The 17,478-nt window shown below is 30.7% G+C and overlaps 1 protein-coding gene across 1 annotated transcript in view; it reads right to left on the bottom strand.

Annotated features, from left to right (window-relative positions):
- The window catches only part of LOC139489405 (uncharacterized), a 51,931-nt gene extending 37,880 nt beyond the window's left edge, over positions 1-14,051 (bottom strand). Inside the window, exons 1-2 of the mRNA XM_071275722.1 lie at positions 13,932-14,051; positions 467-664 (exon numbers count right to left, since the gene is read on the bottom strand). Coding sequence (XP_071131823.1) covers positions 467-664; positions 13,932-13,968 — 235 coding nt within the window. The 5' untranslated portion in view covers positions 13,969-14,051. The remainder of the gene's footprint in view (positions 1-466; positions 665-13,931) is intronic.
- Between the last annotated feature and the right edge of the window lie 3,427 nt (positions 14,052-17,478).

Here is a 17,478-nt window from a genome sequence, read left to right as displayed (position 1 = left end):
AAGATCATATTTTTAATGTGTTTGTTATATTGTATTTTTTCATTAACAAACCCATATGATCAAAACAGAGAAAAGGCACCTTAAAAATGTACATACTAGTAAAAATATTTATAAGTTCATATATCCAATAAAATGTTGAACTCCCTATTTAGAAGATTGTTTCGTTTATTTCTTCAGAACAAATGTTTTTTCATGTTCATCAAATAAAATATACACACAATTTGATCTGTACCTGTCATTTCAACACGGCAACTGCAAATTGTTGATCAGGATCTAATTATCATACAAGAAGACATGAAATCACCGCAAGTTTTTGGAATATATGTGTTATTCAGACTAATTTTGTTAATGCAGTGTTTAATAGACATTCGAGTTTTGTTTTCTTCGTTGTTTTGTCGATCTATCCCCACCTTGTGTGTTTTAATTGTTCCTTTTGTATCGTGATCTACTTTTTACAGTGACTTACCGTTTGTTAGTAAACATTGTCTTGTATCTAGAACTTTATCATTAATTGGAGTAATCACTCCAGTCATTGTGTCGTTTGTTGCATTTTGTCTTGTCTGTATTCCGTGGCAGTTTTGATCCGGACTTGAACTATCTATATTACACGATGACCAAAGGGTCCATGTAAATATTATTTCAGCTTCAGAGATAACTATTAGATCTACAAATAAAAGATATAGTAGCTGTTGTTTGAGTGTCAATTCGATATGCTACCGTTGATATTAGAAATAGGTAAGCAAGCAACGATCGCAATTCATAAATATAAGACCGATGGACGACAACACCAAGACCAAAAGTAAACAGAATAAACCACTACAAGACTCCACACAATACTTCACAGAATCTGAAGATTCAGCAACACAAGTTTATATTTAAGTATGTATTTATTAAAGTTAGATCAAGTTCGATAACGACCAATCCAGGATCATGTTTCTAAGACTATTATCTTTCCTTTTGTGAGACATTTACGGTATCAGACTTATCTTAATAGGAGAAACACGACGAGAGTCACTTAAAGAGCAGGATCTGCTTATCTTGTCTAATCACCGTCAATTATATTGAGAAATGAATGTTTCTAATTCGTATAGAATAATGGTTTTGTTAAGTTTATTTATAAATCTTCTTTACAGATAAGGAGATGTGGTATGATTAAAAATGAAAAACTATTCACTAGAGCTGACATGCCTTTGATGTAAGCAATGTTATTTCTCCTTATGGTCTTTATCAATGAGAACAATTCATATCGTATGGAAACTCATTTATTTTCATTTTTCTAACTTTTTATACTGAGGAATTTCGACCATATTTTAAGTATGTCAAAATAAAATTTGTTTTACAAAACTATTTGATATTATTCCCTAACCCACCCTTTTGTCTCTCGTATTCAAGTAATTATTTTTTTATAACTGGAATACTAAAGCCAAACGGACGAGTTTTACTGTCCCTCTGGTATCTTACGTCCCTCTCTTGTCTATAAAAAATTTCAAATAACTCCTCGTTCAAATCCATTTATTATATTTTCCTAAAACAAATTGTATTGAAACGTTTTAAATATTTTTGTTTAATCATTTACCCAAGTTTGAGTCTTTTGATTAAAGAAGCGAAGACAATTATTCTGTATCATCTTCTCGTCGATTTTTTTTAAAATTTTTACGTCAAATATCACTTCAAATTCTATATACTGGTGTGCGATCATTGTCTGCAGTTGTAAACAGGGTAATTGTTTTAATTATTTATAGCCTAAACATTGAAACACAAATTACATTATTTGTGATTCAATGAACAAACCGTACATATCGGTGTTTCCCTGTGAATAATCCAAATATATGAAAATATCCTGTTGTACCACAAACAATCAGTACTGGCACAGGGTAAAGTTTAATCATAAATGATTCGTTTTGGTCAGGTGTTGAAAAAAGACTTGCCCTTAATTAAAGTTTTGAGACCAGATATTTTCTGAGATACATTTAAGTCGTTTGGTTTTTTGTCTCATAGATGTATATCAAACACCTCCTATTATTTATATATGAATTAAAATAAATGAAAATTAAGTGCCTTTATCTTTATTCCGTATAAACTTCACAAATAATGCATGATGGTCTTGATGTATAGATTCAACGTACTGACGTTGTTTATCATCTAAACAATGGGCTATATTTTCCCTTCATTTGTCTTTGTTCTATTATTAATATTGCTTTTGCTATTTTGATTGTTTTCTTTAATGTCCGTTTGACGTGGCTCGTGTTATGATATTGTAATTATTATATTTATTTATGTTGGCCTAATTTGTGTTGTGTGGCCTGATAGTTGTTTACAAAATAATCTTATATCTGTGCAGTTTAGAAATCATTGGAACAATTACAGAATAATTGGAACTTTCCGTTTGACTTACATAATGATTCCCGAATGTTCCTAATAAAAGATGCGTTATTTAAACTTCTACATTTAACTAGAAACTTCCGTTGTAACTTTCTATGACGTTCTATTTCTAGAGTTTTCTAGACATTTCCGTGACAACTCTATATAAATATATACAGACAATCAAGTTCTTTTATACTTAGACATCGATAGACATTAGTATTCATAGCATTTGGATTGGCACTTTTATTCTACAAACAACATCATGCAGGATTGTGACCTTAGTAGTGAACGTAACATTCAGATTGGATTCCGAGAAGATTTTCGGATACAGATAAAAATAAAAGATTGGACTCATATTTCACAGTTAAGTTGACAGTAATATTTGTGTTATACTTCTTATAAACTTTTGTATTATATATCTGGTTAAATTCTATAATTGATTTGTGTATTTTTTTGGCTACAATTTAAAGGTGATTTACTTACACATCCCGTCAGTGTGTTTGCATTGTCTTTCGTTTATGCTTGTGTGTTTTTTTTCTTTTGTTCTTATTACGTGACTCTGTACTTTAAAAGACTCCGTCATTATGTTATTATTCTATTATATGTCATTATATTATAGTTCTATTATAAATTAGAAAATACTTTGAACAACAAACGTCAAAATTATTTTAATCGCGTAATTGTATTAACTATATATGGATTCTTAAAAATTCTAAAAAAACTTCTAGATTTTTTTAAATCTCGGTCTATTTCTGATATTAATTTTAACATACTTCTGATATTTTAATCCTGTATGCCAACATTTCCCATGTGAAACTATAGATTTGTATTCATTAACATTGAACGACACAATTTTTCCTATGTGACGTATACATTTTCTGACGCCAGACACGCGAAGCAATGAATGTGTTTTTAATTTGATAGATGCTTTTGTGCTTTTTTGTAATATTGTTTGTTTTAAGATTGTACCACAATGATGACTGCTATACCCATTTTTTGACTGTTTTATTTATTATGTTTGTTTTGTTCACGCATAGTTGTAAATGTAACGGAGTTTTATGAGACTATTGTACAAGTGAGACGTAAAATGTATAAAACCAGGTTCAACCACCATTTTCTACATTTGAAAATGCCTGTACCAAGGAGTATGACAGTTGTTGTCCATTCGTTTGATGTGTTTTGTTATTTGATTTTGTCTTATGATAAGGGACTTTTCAATTGAATTTTCCTCATAGTTCAGTATTTTTGTGATTTTTTTTTAAGCATTTACTGATGAAAATATAAAAAAAGGAAAAATAAGGTGTGTTTGCTAGTGAGGCAATACTCCACCAGATACCAACTGACATATATGTAAAAGGTAACAACTATTTGTCATCGTACAACCTTCAACATTGAGCAAAGCACATACCACACAGTCATCTATAAAAAGACACGAAATGAAGACAATAGAATATAAAAAAAATATCTATAAATCAGTAACAAGAATTCTTATAGAAAACACATTGAACAGACCATCAGTATTTCGTAAGTAACAGGACGAGAACAAATTGACAATCAATACAATAGGTAGGTCTTATTACAGAGGTCATCCGAGAAAAATGCTCGGGAAAATTTGGACTGCCACTGGAAAATGAGGATATATGGGATAGAAACCAAAATTCTAAAGGCCACCTACGGACTCCTTAAAGAGTTGTTGCAGGTGTTCTTAACGTGTGGCATTCTCTATACACGTGGCATCGGATTGAACGTCCCCATTCTGACTGGACGTGGATACAAACTTGTACATCCCGGCCAACCAAATAAACTCATCATAGATACCAGGATTAAAATTTTATATTTACTCCAGACGCGCGTTTCGTCAACAAAAGACTCATCAGTGACGCTCTAATAAAAAATTTTTAAAAGGCCAAATAGAGTACAAAGTTGAAGGCATTGAGGACCGAAAATTCCCAAAAATTGGACACCACAATTTGGCAAGCTTTTTACTGCCGGTCGGAAGAAGATCGAGTGACCATATTGTATTCCCCAGTTACCTTTAGGGATATTTGGTAGTGAATATTTTGTTTTGAACAAAAAACGCAAATTTAAATAATCGCAACATTCTCTCAACAAAAATGATTTAACTGTGTAGCACACTACTATTAAGACATATTATATCACAATTACAGAAATTTCTGAAAGTTGTAATTAAAGGAAAGAACAATATTATATTAAGCGGATCCATTTTGCAGTTTGACAGATCAGACATACCAATTTTTGACCTTTTCAAACTAGACAAAATTATTACTTTACCTACAAATTCATACTCCAAATTGTTTATACATTTAATTTTACCCCTACTTAATATAGTATGTATCTATATAAAGAAATAAATTTGAAGAGTGTCTATAAAAAAGTATGCAAATAATAAACAGTCCACACCATCTAATTTAAACCAAAGCAGGAATGACATACAGTTAAAGAAATATGACATTTATATTATTGAGTATGTAGATAGATCTTTCAAAAGCTAATACACCTGTCTATAGAATATCAGCGCATACAAAACAGGCAGTAGTCACTTTCTTCTGCATCCTCACAGCTCAAGTAACAACGAATGAATATTTTGAATTGTGTTTAGTGTCGAAATACTAATGTTTAACAGCAGTAAGCAGTTTGTGATGACCACATTCCTGAATGGATAGATAATAAGTTACACATAGATTTATCGGAGCATAAAACCTCATTTCCTCCACGGGACTAAATAATAATTCGGGTAAAAAATAAAGCTTATAAACTTATCCTATATAGCAGCATAACAATTGTTTACGCCAGACACGTGTTGTGTCTACAAAATGTTTTCAAAGACACTCGAATAAAAAATAAATAAAAAATACTATGGTACAAAATTCAGATTGGCTATGGAAAATAAAGCTAGGATAATGTTTTCATAAAACAAGGTACAGAAAAAAACTTAAACTTTAAAAAAATAATACCAAGAATATAAAACCAAATATCGTCTTTTTTTCTGTAAATTCATAAAACGAATTTTTAAGAGTGAAAACCGTAATTGAATAAGGAAATTGTATAACAAAAATAGACACCATAAATCAATGCTAACGATGTGTAGGTGACAAGTGAAACTAAAAATGGTTAGAAATGTTTCTTTTTGGCATTGTCAGCTCTTTTAAGACGGAGCAATATATCTTAACGACGTTTTTGGTATTTTTCTGTTCATTTCAGATTTATTCACTGCGGTAGTTCATTACTGATCAAATATTTGTTTTTCTTTTTGGGATTTTTGTTTGTTTTTATAATGATTAAGATAATAACACAATAATCAAAATACCATGTGTCTGTATTACTAATGGTTTGCCAGTTACAAATACATTTCACTCATATCAAATATAGAAGGAGAAATTACTCTCATATTGAATCTCAATATCGCTCTGGTATCTTTCGTCCCTCTTTGGTATCATATTTTCTAACCCAACCTTTTGTCTCGCGGGGAAATAACTCTCATATGGAATCTCTATACCGCTTATGTCGAAATTAAAGAAACATCATGAGGACAAAACGAGCTATTTTGGAAAATAAATGTGTCGGTTTCTTCAATGGTGGCGAAGTATTAGATAAATAGTCATCGAAACGTGCGTCCGACGAGGGATTATACTTTTGATTTTTTAACCCTATATGCTAACATTGCCTATGTAAATTTTAGAATTGTTTGCATGCACATTGAATGACAAATTTATGTGACGTATAAAATTTTCTGACGTCAGACACACAAATCAATGAATGTGTTTGAAGATAGATGTTTTTGTGTTCTGTTAAATTGTTCCTTTTAAAATTGTTATACGATGATGACTGATGTAACCATATTTTGACTATTAATTTATTGGAATTTGATAAGACTGCCATCAAAATGAGAGGGTAAGCGCTATAAAACCAGGTTTAATCCACAATTTTCTACATTTTAAAATGCATGTAACAAGTTAGGAATATGACAGTTCTTGTCTACTTGTTTTTGATGCGTTTTGTTATTTGAAATTGCCATGTGATTATGGACTTTTCAAATTGATTTTCCTCTAAGTTCAGTATTTTTGTGATTTTACTTTTTATAATTCTGGTAACTTTTTACACCACTGGGTCGATGCCACTGCTGGTTGACGTTTCTTCCCTGAGGGTATCACCAGGTCAGAAGTCAGCACTTCGGTGTTGACATGAATTTCAATTATGTGGTCATTTTATAAATTTCATATAAACAAAAGTATGAATTATTCAAAATACTAAGGATTTTCATATCCCATGCATAGATTACCGTAACCACATTTGGCACTTTTTTTAAATGATATTTTGATTTTCAATGCTCTTCCACTTTGTTCCTGTTAATCTAATAATTTCGATTTGAGCGTCAATAGTAAGGCTTATGTAGACATAATGTGCGTCTGGCTTATAAAAATTATAAATATGGTACCTTTGATGATAGCTATTCTAAGAGAAAAAGGAAGAACATTTAAATATTTATAACCAAATCAATAGGTAGAGTTGTAAGACCTAATTATACAAAAGCAATCAAAATTTAATAGATATGTTTTTGAAGAACATTATGGTTGACTGAAGTTCAGAATTTTAAAGTGTTTGAATCTTCAAGAGGAAGTACATCTATTATCAGCGATTAATTAACGTTGTGGAGTGTTTTAATCATCCTATCGTTAAATCTACGCCTTTTATGCACTGTATTTATGATTGTTATTTAAATCATCTGATTTTAATAATTGTATAAGTTTAATTACTCTACACGCTTTTGTGTCCTTTTAAAATTTAACATCCATATACTGTGGCTACGAAAATGCATATGCACACCATTACACCCGTTTATTGAGGAGTAATATGTTTTATTACGATAATGGATTTTTATGTACATTGTCAAGTGGAATGTTAATATTTGTTTTGACAGAATTTTCATATTGCAAACATGCTCAAACTTACTTTAAATGTATGTAGAAATTCATTGCTTCCGTTATAAACATATCGATCTAAATACATACAGAGGGTTGATGTTACAGATGAGACAAGATCTAAATACATACCGAGGGTTGATGTTACAGAGGAGACAAGATCTAAATACATATCGAGGGTTGATGTTACAGAGGAGACAATTGATCATAATGATGATAGTACATCTTATATTAGATAGATTACCTTAGCCGTATTTGGCACAACTTTTTACTTGTTTGGCTTTACAAATATTTTGAGCGTCACTGATGAGTCTTATGTAGACGAAACGCGCGTCTGGCGTACTAAATTATAATCCTGGTACCTTTGATATCTATTATATAATTGCAGAATCATTGAACTTTATTCATCATTTTATTTCTCTTAAATTTTGAAAAAAATTACAATGTTAGAGTGCTTCGGCCCAATCTATTATTTCGTTTTGATTAACGTTTTCTGTACAAGTATTAGGTCACAAATTCATCCGGTGATTAATATACAACAGGAATATTTCTTCAAAATATAGTACTCTTTTACTGTAATATTAAATAGAATTTATTTGTTAGAATCTAAGAATCTGCACTTTATGGCAGAAGGTACAATATTTGTGTGATTATTTTCATTCATTATACAACGCTGTTTTTTTTCTACATGTTTTGCCTTCTTATGCTTAATAAATTATTTATATATTAATTCAAAACTGTTCCAAATCGGCATGTGGTATGAGTACCAAATGAGACAACTTTCCATCGAAGTCCCATTTTGTAAAAGTAAACAATTATAGGTCAAAGCACGGTCTTCAACACGGAGCCTCCTTTAAACACAAAACGGAAGTAATTTGATAGAATTTATGTGTACATTACACATATAATGCAAAGATTTATTTGAACGATACCTTCCTGATTTCAGGATAACCATTGCATTATGTATATTTATATTCTAATAAATTAATTTTATTCGTGAAATAATGGATCCTTACAGTTTAACCTAGCGACACAGCCAATATGTCCGTGTAATGTGTAAATCGTGTGCAGTAAAGTCAAATCTAAAGGAAAGGAGAAGATCTGGTATGATACCAAATGAGAAAACTCTCAACCAATTGACGTGGTCATTATTTTATAAACAAATTATTTGAACTTTACTTTTATTAATTGCCAGAGGGACATTTAAACTGATAATTCTAACGAATAAATTGACAGTCCAATGACTAAAAATAAAAAGACAAACAAGCAAAACAATACACAAAGCACAATACAAAAAAGACTGAGCAACACAAACTTGGAGTAATCTCAATTGTTCAGGAAGAGTAAGCAGATACTCTCCAAATGTGTCACCCGTACTCATGTTAGTATAACTCCGATAATAAGTCTAATTCAGAAGGTCACTTTCGGGAAAAGCAGACGACACTATAATTTAAAGTTACGATATTAAGAATATAACCGCTATTATCTGTGAAAAGGATATTCCATAATGGTCAATCAACTCGTGATTGCGTCTGAAAATTTTACAATGCGATGATTTGACAACTTGGTAAAATAGTTTCTTTGGGAGCAACAATCTTTTATCAAGGAAATCATGAGAGAAAATACAAGCACTGGAATATTGTATCAACGTGAAGATATATACTCCGTATATATATATATATCTGCATTTAGGTTATGCTCATATGAAATTGTATCATGTTGCTTAGCATTTCTTTGCAACCAGTGATATGGATAAGATTTTCCCCAGCATTCAAATTTGACATCAAGTTAAAACAACTTGTTTTGTAAGTTATCAAAGAAGCTGACATGGAAAAAAAGTGTTTAGTAAATGATTAAAATAACTACAAAAAACACAATCAGGCAGGCAATAATGAATGACATGCTTAATGTCGGTTGTTATATATTTGTTTATCGGTCATCTTTTTGTATACATAAATCAGGCCGTTAGTTTTCCAGTTTGAAAGGTAAATCCATTTTTTATCATTTCGATGCCTTTTTACAGCTGATTTGGCGGTTTGGAATTTGTGCATAGTTCATGTGTGTTTGGTGTCATTTCGTCTCTTGTGGAGAGTTTCCTCATTTGTTATCATACCACATCTTCTTTTTTATAATTGATTACAGTTACTGACTTAGTAAGCAAATACATTAAAATAAATCTGGTTTTCCATATGGCTAATTACGAAAATTTAATGGTAAGCAAAATAACATTCCAGAAAACCTCTGTTGATAAGTTGGAAAGGTATTAGGAGAGCAACTACTGTCAAATTATAAAACAAAACAAAATCTAATATAGTTTCAATTCAAAATGACTGGAAATATTCAATATAACTCACACATTAATGTTTAATAATGTTATTCATTATTCCATTTTTTTTTGGTGCTCAATATGTATCAAAATTTTGTAAAATATAGATATTTGTCGATCAAAATAAAAACGTAAATTAGATGAAATATCATAAAATCAAAACTTTTAGTGAAAATATAGATATATTTATCGATGTTTTGCATAACTAATACATTCGATCAATTTAAACTATTAAAATATTTGTCAAATATTGTAAATTAAAGTCTAGATACAATCATGCAATCAACTACAGAACTTAAATTCAAATTTATATTTACTATCTAAATGGTTTCTGTCAGGCAGTCTTGTTTTTTGTTAATTATTTTGCTGTAAACCTGACTATTAGCATAATTTACAATTTATATTATGGTGTTTGTTCACATAAGACTGAATAGTTCTCTATAGCTTCTGACACCCGGCCTCATGTGATTACCGGGGATATTTGTCTCATTAATCATTACTTTTATGAATAAAATATGCTGTAAAAAGTAAAATTATAAAAAGACCAAGCCCTTGGGAAATTCTAAACGGAAAGTCCCTAATCATATTGCAAAATCAAAATCTCAAAACACATCAAACGAATTGATAATAACTGTCATGTTCCTGGCTTGGTAAAGACATTTTTTCTTAACTAGACTTGACTGAGCTTAACAATAGCCCAATCAAATAAGGTAACAGGGTGAGAATTCATTAAAGCTCTTACGTACGTTAGAAAAAGAACGAGACACCATGTAAAGAATACAGAATGGAAGTTAGGAAAATCAACAGTCCACAAAACACGTAATTAAAAAGATTTTGATACGGATTGAATTATCATAAATTTTTACATTTTAAACGCATCAAAAATACTAGTCATTTTTTATGTGTTTAGTTTGAATGTATAAAATGAACAGCTAGTTAACAGAACATGACAAAATCAACTATATTTCATTCCAGCATGGAAGCTATTACTAATTTGTAAGTATCCACCAAGAACTAAACGTACGATAGAAGGTGTTGCACTCAAACATCGATAGAAATTGGCATAAAAAATAAACAATTGGTTACTTTATAGATTCATATCAAATCCACCTTCTGCGCTTGAATCAAAACAGAAGAAGGCAAAATTAAGTAAAAAGATTTAAAAACATGAAAACTACAAATTCATTATTTTTTTGCAAGACATAAAAGATTTATATAGTCGACATCGTAGACGTGTTCTTTTTGTACAATATATGTTCCTATTATACTGCTATCAGTTTGCAGGCTAGAACATATGCCACGTCAATGTGTCACTTTACAAACGGTTGTGACAGTTCAATGGTTTAATTGTTAAACTTTTGGGGATGTAAATAAACTCGTCATAGATACCAGGACTAAATTTAGTATATACGCCAGACGCGCGTTTCGTCTACAAAAGACTCATCACTGACGCTCGAATCATAAAAGTTAAAAAGGCCAAATAAAGTACGAAGTTATAGAGCATTAAGGACCAAAATTCCTAAATTGTTTTTGCCAAATACAGGTAAGGTAATCTGTGTCTGAGGTAGGAAAGCCTTAGTATTTCAAAAAATTCAAAACTTTGAAAACAGTAAATTTATAAATATAACCACATCAATGACAATTCAAGTCAGCACAGAAAGTGCTGACTACTGGGCTTGTGATACCCTCGGGGAAATAAATCCCCACCAACATTTAGAACTAAATTTAAAGTAGCTTTACAGCAATGTGACAGTCTTTTCCCTGATGTATCAGTTATGTGTCAAATCAAGAGGATCGCTTGTGAAATCCATAAGTGTTAACAATTGTGTTTTAAAAGAGGGGCGAAAGATACCAAAGGGAAAGTCAAACTCGTAGATAAAAAATAAACTGACACCGCCATGGTTAAAAAAGAAAAAGACAGACAGACAAATAATAGTACACAAGACATACCATAGAGTAAGCAACACAAACCCTATCAAAAACTGGAACTTTTGAAGTCATAAATAAATGGGAAAAGTTGAACCAGGGTTGTACATGGATTTTAGTATGAAAATGTAAGAAAAAAGTTATCAATAAAGGCAACAGTAGTATACCGCTGTTCAAAACTCATAAATCTATGGACAAAAAACTAAATCGGGGTAACAAACTATAACTGAGGGAAACGCATTAAATATTAGAGGAGAACAATGACACTTCATTAAAATGTATCACACACAACAGCGGACTAAGCATTAGACCAAGTATGATGAGAATAACCAATATAACATCAAAACCAAATACATGAATTTAGGACAGAAAAGTACCGTGACACGTCTTATAGTAATGTGAATTCACACTCAAATATAGTAGAAAACAAACGACACAATTGAAACGCAACGTAAAAATGTTACACACATAGAAACGAACTATGATATAACAATGGCCATTTTCCTGACTTGGTACAGGTCATTTTTAAAGAAAAAAATGGTGGGTTGAACCTGGTTTTGTGGCATGCCTCGCACTTTGATGGCATTGTTAAATATAACATTAAAATAACAAAATAATAATACATGACTACAATACAAATAAATAGAAGTACGTATTAGGCTAAGAAACACATGAAGATAACAAAAGGCATCAAGTTTAAAATTCAATACGTTAAAAACGCGCCATGTCCAAACAAGACTTACCAGTGACGCCCAGATATAAAAGTTCGAAAGTCAAAAAAAAAAAGGGGGAACAAAGTTGTACAGCTCTGAGGATCAAAAGTTGAAAAAGGTTGTGCCAAATACGGCTAGGATGCTTCTGATGAGAACATCCTTATTATATAGAACAATTTATTCTATTGCAAACAGTAAATTTTATCAAATGAATATAAAAGATTTACATGATAAAACTGACGTCTCAAATAATTACAGAAAACAAAACCCGAATACATAATGCATTGAAGACCAACACAGAAAATAGACACACCCGACTCAGTCCAGGCCTGAACGCAAAAAGTCATAACAATGACGTCACATACGTAGTGGTGAAAAGGCACAATATTACGTCACGCAGACTTTTGAAATTTATGAAACAGCACAAAAATGACGTCATATTTGAAAAATTATATCTAAAAAAATAAGATAGAAATAGGATTGATTTAAGATTATAATAGAACTAAATACTGATATTACATTTAAGCACAATGCACATTGCAATACTAATTAATAGTAATTAACTATATTATATATATGTCCAGTTTGTTTTGAATCTAACTTCAAACAAAAAAATCGTACAGATAACGTTGAACAAAATCAAAACTAATAAATGAAGGCGGTGATTAATTTTCTTTACCATAACACATGAATTAATAGAAAAGACGTCAAGCAATTTGACAAAATCAGATGAAAATTAAAAATATAACATCAAACTAAATATATGAATTTGGGATAGATAAGTACCGTAACACGTCTTATAGTAATGCGAATTCACACTCAGCAAAACAGTCAAAATCGGGAACAAGTCACGTTCGGCAATTAAAAGATTAGACGACGTAATGACAAACCACAATCTACAATGTGGTAAAAATGTCCTTAGCTGGTTTGGTCAAAGACATATTATATGGATCAACTAATTCGTGATGGTGTCCATAAAATTTACGGAGTGTCATTTTTAATCTGTCCTCTTCATAACTTTGTTGAAGCAGTTTCTGTGTAAGTAGCACACTTCTGTATATAGTGTGAACATGCACGAGAATAACGTATCAATTGTGATATGTAAACACCATACGAAGGGCAGAGGGTATGTTTGTGCTGAGAAATGGGAAATTGATAATTGGGAAGTTGAAATCGTCCCGTTTATCATAGATTTTCGTGTGATGTCGTCCATCTGCGTCAATATTAGAGGAAAAGATCAAGGTATGAAGCAGTCCTTTTAGTATCAGTATTATCCTTAATTTCAAGTTCGCTGGGATATATGAGATGTAAGTATTGGTTGAAATATAGGTTATTCAAAGATAGAACATCATCAATATATCGGAAAGTAAAATTAAAGAATTTCGAACAAAGCGTACATATATACTTTTAAAATCCCATTAAAAAATTACGATTTTCTTCCATTTTTTCCTGAAATGTAGACCTATTTTTTTTTTTTACATATTTTAGTTTTATAATTTTATTATGTGTTTTTCAATTTTGATGCACTTGCAAATGATACTTTAATATAATAAATTATTATCTTTTTTTATCTAATTAGTCAAATATGAAAGTGTATTAAAAGTCGACATTGTTGTACTCTTATATTAAATTTATATCCAAGTTATGATAAAACTAACTCACCTGTCAGCAGATACAGCAGTAAAAAGATTTTCCTCATTTTAAATCTTTATTTAAGGTCCAGTAAAAGTTAATACTGAAACTCAAATAACGCAGCTCTCACTTTATATATTAGGTGTAGTAAGTCATATGCTATGAATATTTGAATTCATTTCCAATTAACTTTTAAATGAATATTGAATTTTAAGGCGAACCAATAGCTCTCTTGTGCAAGTAATAAGCTATTTAATTATTGAAACAAAAATTACAAACATAGTAAACACATGTTTTAAATATCAGTTACATTTGATTTTAATCACACTTTTCGAAATTAAAAAAATTGATATTTGATTTTTAAAGCATATTTTGTTGATGACTGGTAATTTAAGGATGAATTATTCTGACGTGTCAGTCTCGTTGAAATCTCGTCATTCTATTATTTCCAAAACTTGTGATACAAGTGGAAAATATAAATGAATTTAATAAATATCATTATCAAACTTAACACTGTGAATAAATGTATTAACAATAATTATTTGTTAAGTAATACAGTTAATCACCTATCAAGTCAGTCTTTATAGCCAAAATGTTAAGAAAATGAATGAGGGCTACAAAAAATGATTTAACCATAAACATAAACATTCCATATTCCTTTTTTTCCAAATTTCTTAAATGTGTATTTTGTCAATTATTTATAACAAAGAAGTTGAAATAATATGCAAATTGTTCTTAAAACAGAGATGAATCACAAATTTACAAAACTTACAGCACGGTGATTTTGACACGAAAAAGCATTACAAAAATGATAAAACTTTTTTATATAAACACCTACCTTTAGTTTTTTTATGTTAAATTTATTCAGATTGAAAGTATGAAAAAAATATAATTGTGAAACTGTGATGTCTTTCACGATAATAGCCCAAAAATGGGTAAAAATTAATGGAAAATTGGGTACTTTCAAAGGGCCGTAGCAAAAATAGAAGTGCACCACAATATGATTTTTTTATTAATCAATTATTTTTTGCAGTCACATATATATATGTAAACCCATAAATCAAGATAGGAATTTATTTTTAGAAATGTTGGCTCCTCAGATGTGTACATCCTTGAGTGTAATTGGGATAGCAATCCAAGGACACATAGTACGAAAGGACAAAATAAATTCTAAATTGAAAGAGTGCACAATTTGCCATCAAACGAAATTCACTACATTTGTAACAGCATATAACATCATAATATAACCCTAATTTTAATATTATCTACGATGTATTTTCCATAAAGTTAAAACTTTTTTCTGAATTTTGGGTCCCCAATGGTCCTTAAATTCGTTCTTTATTTGGCCTTTAAAATAATTTAAATTCGAGCGTTCATAATGAGTCTGTTGTGAACTAAACGTGCATATGACGAGTGCATTACATTATATTACATTAGGCAACCAAAAGCTATCTAATTTTTTAACTGGAGTAACTGGAAGTAAGTCTTAAGTTTATTTTTGGCATCCGACATCTTTGAAATTTGACATTCCGCTTTTCATGCTTAGTTTTACAATTAAGACAAAAGAATAAAACTGGAATATTTCAAGGTAGCAATCAAATACCTTCTCGCATATAGACAAACAGCAAATTTGCCACAAAGAAAGAACTGAAAAAAGCTTAAAGTTTACCCAGAATTTACAGATTTGTTTTTATTTTGTCTTCATTCAAATATTCTTCATTGATATCAGTTTTTAATAAAGACAAACCTACGCAAATATATTCTAGGTTTTTAGTATACGACATTGATAGTTTGATTTTCACTATTCAAAGTTTAAATATTATGTTTTCGGTTATATATTCGGTTTTCGTCAAAAGTTGGTCCTTAATTTATGCATTTATTTGGGGAGCCAGGTTTTATTCGGATTTTATTTTGTACCAATCTATTTTGTTTTTCAACACTTCATTAAATGATTTTGGATATTTTTCTTGTGAATAATCTCTATGCAAAATGAAATAAAATAGCAAAACAGCCATTTTTATCACTTTTGTCATTTTTGGTACGTTTTTTTAATGTGTGTATGTCTCATAAACGATTACTCTAAATCTTCTTTCAGAATCATACGCTTACAAAATACTATACTAAGCACAATAACAATTAAACACATACATAAATTTCTACATAAAAAATACATATGTTTATGATTTGTTAGTAAATAAATCTCAGTATCAATCAGAATAAGTCGCACTCATTGAAAAAGAGGGACGAAAGATACCAAAGGGACAGTCAAACTCATATATCCAAAACAACTGACAACGCCAAGGCTAAAAATGAAAAAGACAAACAAACAACAAACACAACACAACATAGAAAACCAAAGAATAAACAACACGAACCCCACTAAAAAACTAGGGGTGATCTCCGAAAGGGTAAGCAGATCCTGCTCCACATGTGGCACCCGTTGTGTTGCTTATGTGATAACAAATCCGGTAAATAGTCTAATTCGGTAGGTCACATTCATGAAAGAGAAGGGGATTGTAGTTACGATGTAAGGAACATGTCCGATATCATTTGTCAAACGGTTATTCCATAACGATCAACCAACTCGTGATGGCGTCCGTAAAATTTACGAAGGGATGATTTCAACTTCACCATTCGGAACTCTTGGTTTAATAGTTTCCTTGTGAGCAGCAACCCTCTATCAAGAAAATCATGATAGGAAATGCAAGCACGGGAATATCGTATCAATTGGGAGATATATACCCTGTATGCAGGTGCTGCTGGAATGATGCTTCTTAGAAATGGAAAATTCACAATTGGAAAGCTGAAATCATCTCTTTTGTTGTAAAGTTTTGTTTTTAACCGACCCTCATTGTCAATTTCTAGATGTAAGTCAAGATATGAGGCCGACTTAACTGTATCTGTAGTATCCTTTATCTCTAGCTCGATTGGATAGATGCGCTCCACATAGTCACCAAATTTCGAATTATTTAGTGAAAGAACATCATCTTTATAGCGAAAAGTGGAGTTAAAGGATATTGCTATCTTCTTATCTTTCTTCCTAAGAAGTTCCTGCATGAAGTCAGCCTCATAATAATAAAGGAACAAGTCGGCAAGTAGAGGGGCACAGTTTGTTCCCATTGGAATGCCGGCAGTCTATTGAAAAACACGTCCTCCAAACGAAACAAATATGTTGTCAATCAAGAAATCAAGCATCTTGATAATATCAGTTTCAGAGAATTTTTTGTTGGAATCAGAGTAATCCTTTTCAAAGTAGGATTTATCCCTCCCTAAAACAAGATACTAGTATCTACGTTGGCCATTCTTTTTTACGAAGCAAAGCAATACCAACTCTTTCAATTTGTCTTTTAGTTTGGAATGTGGAATACTAGTATAAAGAATAGAAAAGTCAAATGTCTAAATACTGTTACAAGATGAAAGAGAGTTAGATTGTATGTACTCTAAAAGATCTTTGGAATTTTTAATTATCCACATCTGAAATATTATTTAAAATAAAGGTTTATCGAAAACAATTTTAAATTGAGAATTAAATATTAATTGTGCACCTTTTTAACTACAGTTAACATCTCAATTTTTA

The sequence above is a fragment of the Mytilus edulis genome, chromosome 9, assembly GCF_963676685.1.
Source record: "Mytilus edulis chromosome 9, xbMytEdul2.2, whole genome shotgun sequence".
In the NCBI taxonomy this organism is placed as follows: Eukaryota; Metazoa; Mollusca; class Bivalvia; order Mytilida; family Mytilidae; genus Mytilus; species Mytilus edulis.
Note: the sequence above shows the minus strand (reverse complement) of the source record. Positions and strands in the feature narration are given on the sequence as shown.